Here is a 2636-nt window from a genome sequence, read left to right as displayed (position 1 = left end):
CCACTGGTCATGAACAATAACCGCTGCTGTGTCCCTCTGCTCACCTGGGGGTTTAGTCTCCAGTGAGTCGGAGCGAGACCCGGCCGGTGTCTGTTCTCCACAAACACCACTTCAACACAGAGACACATTGTCCACAGCACTTTTTCTTTTTTTTAAATTAATTAAAGACCCCTGGTTGGGACTCGGTGCCAGGTGACCTGAGCTGCTGCAAGCCCACACGTGTCCACCAAAATCCTCTTCAGAGGCTCTAAACCTCAGCGGATAATTAGAAGGAAGAAACGCTATCCTGCCATCATGAGACTCAGGAAGGATTATCTGCTGAGGATAAAGTGATGTTTTCTTCTTTCTACATTCAATCTACCTGCTTTATATCTCATTTCCCATGTCTCAATATTACAAGAAAGGAYGGGGTTAGCTGAAGGACCTTTTTTTTTAATCAGTGAGTTCCCCTTTTCTGTTGAAGCACAGAATCAGTTCCAAACCGGTGTCCAACCAGAGTCGACATGGAGCGTTCAGAGAGACGACTGCACACAGCTTTCCTCTTCTTCCTGCCTCTTCTGAGCGTCAGCTGTGTCTCCCACCAGAAAACCACAGGTACCCACTGTGCTTAGACTTTAAGGCCACCCAATCCTTATTTTAAATATTCAGAAATGTTTGGATTGATGCAGATTCTCATTTGTTGTTGTAATTTTTTTCTGTGTGTTCAGTCTCCTGGTGTGTTCAGTCAGATGCTGAGGAGCAGAAGTGTTTGGATTTAGCAGGAAATGCTACAGCCAGGAACATTAAAGGAACCCTGCTGTGCGTCCGTGGCCTCAACACCCGAGACTGTATGGATAAAATCAAAGTATGATGTGTTATAAAAACAAAAGTGGACGCCTGGAATTAAAAAAACAAACACAAACAAACAAACAAACAAACAAACAAACATTTTATAGATCTTGAACTCCAGTACTGCTGTGGATTTTCTTGATGTTTTTTTTCTGGCATGAGCATCACCATTAGACAAATTTATTTAATTTATTTTAATTTACAATCGTTTTATATAATATTTTATTTCTTTATTGTATTTTTTCCTGTCCCCATGAGATACGAAGCACATCACACTTAAAGACATTTAAAATAAAAACTAATAAAAGAAAAAAAGCATCGTAAAATTTAATTAAAAAAATACACAACCTCACAAAAACCCCAAGAAAACTAAAAACAGGTGCAAATCTGATTTAATAAAAACAGACTTATTAGAGTATAAAAGTAAATTTTAAACAAACACAACTTTTAGATTTCCAAAAAGAAAGCATCAGAGAAATTCTGTTTATTTAATGTGAATTTTAAAATTGTGTTCTCTGTTTTGTACGGAACCCGTCTGGTGACAAGGGACAAAAAAATTATAAATAATATGTGTTCATACATTGTTACCACAAAATAGGAACTGCAGTCATTTCCATGCAGACTGTTGATTGTTAACACAGACACGTTTGAATTAATTTCATTTTTTTAAATGTTGGAATTATTACACTGACACACTTTAGTTGGGCATGGAGCAATTCTTAGCAAGAGGCGTTTAAATCAGCTGCTCAAAATTATCTTATTGTCATTATATAGTAATGTGTTGACAGGCATTGTTTTAAATTATTTTAATCTGTCACCAGATGTTCTTCATAATTTTGTTCTTAAAAAATCATGATTTTTATGTTTTCAAAAATACATCAAGTCGTGTTTTTCTCTTAAAATTGTTACATTTTGTGAATCTTCATACATTTTAAATGTGGTGTTCTGCACATTTCTGTCTGCCTTTACATTTTTATCCAATCAGATGAGAAACTGATCCTAACTAAACAGATATATTTTCATGCTGTTTGTGACTCAGTTGTTTTTAAAACCATGACTCTATCCTCGTCAGAACGGGACAGCCGATGCGGCCTCCATGTTTGCCGATGATGTCTACGCAGCAGGTTTCTGCCACGGCCTGGAGCTCGCAGCAGGAGAGTCTCACAACGGAGCAGGTAAGTCTCACGTTGGAGCTCTGTAGTCAGATTTAGCGCACCATGCAGCAGGGTTATTTTTGTTTTCCTCACGCCTGCTGTCTCTCCACCACTCCTAACAGATGGTATCAGCTACTACGTGGTGGCGATGGCCCGCCGCTCCTCTTCAGACCTGTCCCTGCTGGAGATGCACGAGCGCAGCTCCTGCCACCCTGGCATACGGACCACCGTGGGGTGGACCGTTCCCATTGGCTACCTGGTCAACACATCCCAAGTCAGTGTAGGAGAGCAGTGCAACTTTCCTAAAGGTGAGGAGGTTGAGGTGGGGAGGAGGGTGTCATGATGTATTCAGGCAACACACTTCCACATGGAGCTGGTGTTTATCTCCAGCAGCTACTGTGTGAGAGACAAGGGGCACCCTGGACAGGTCACAAGTCCATCACAGAGACACAGAGACAATCACACTTTCACTCGCACCTAGGGACAGTTTAGAGTTACCAATTAACCTAACATTCATGTTTGATCTGTGGAAACTCCTCACTGAGAGGAGTCAGATGTAACCACTGTGTAACCGTACGGTCACGCCAAGACCAGGGAACCACTTCTTCATTAAGGGGCCCAAAAGCATAAAGACTGAAGCATTATTATTATTAT

General features: G+C 40.7%; 1 protein-coding gene across 1 annotated transcript in view; it reads left to right on the top strand.

Annotated features, from left to right (window-relative positions):
* The first annotated feature begins 423 nt into the window (after positions 1-423).
* Positions 424-2636, top strand: part of otomp (otolith matrix protein) — an 11491-nt gene continuing 9278 nt past the window's right edge. Inside the window, exons 1-4 of the mRNA XM_014009775.1 lie at positions 424-594; positions 708-844; positions 1901-2003; positions 2105-2290. Coding sequence (XP_013865229.1) covers positions 504-594; positions 708-844; positions 1901-2003; positions 2105-2290 — 517 coding nt within the window. The 5' untranslated portion in view covers positions 424-503. The remainder of the gene's footprint in view (positions 595-707; positions 845-1900; positions 2004-2104; positions 2291-2636) is intronic.

The sequence above is a fragment of the Austrofundulus limnaeus genome, unplaced genomic scaffold, assembly GCF_001266775.1.
Source record: "Austrofundulus limnaeus strain Quisiro unplaced genomic scaffold, Austrofundulus_limnaeus-1.0 Scaffold61, whole genome shotgun sequence".
In the NCBI taxonomy this organism is placed as follows: Eukaryota; Metazoa; Chordata; class Actinopteri; order Cyprinodontiformes; family Rivulidae; genus Austrofundulus; species Austrofundulus limnaeus.
Note: the sequence above shows the minus strand (reverse complement) of the source record. Positions and strands in the feature narration are given on the sequence as shown.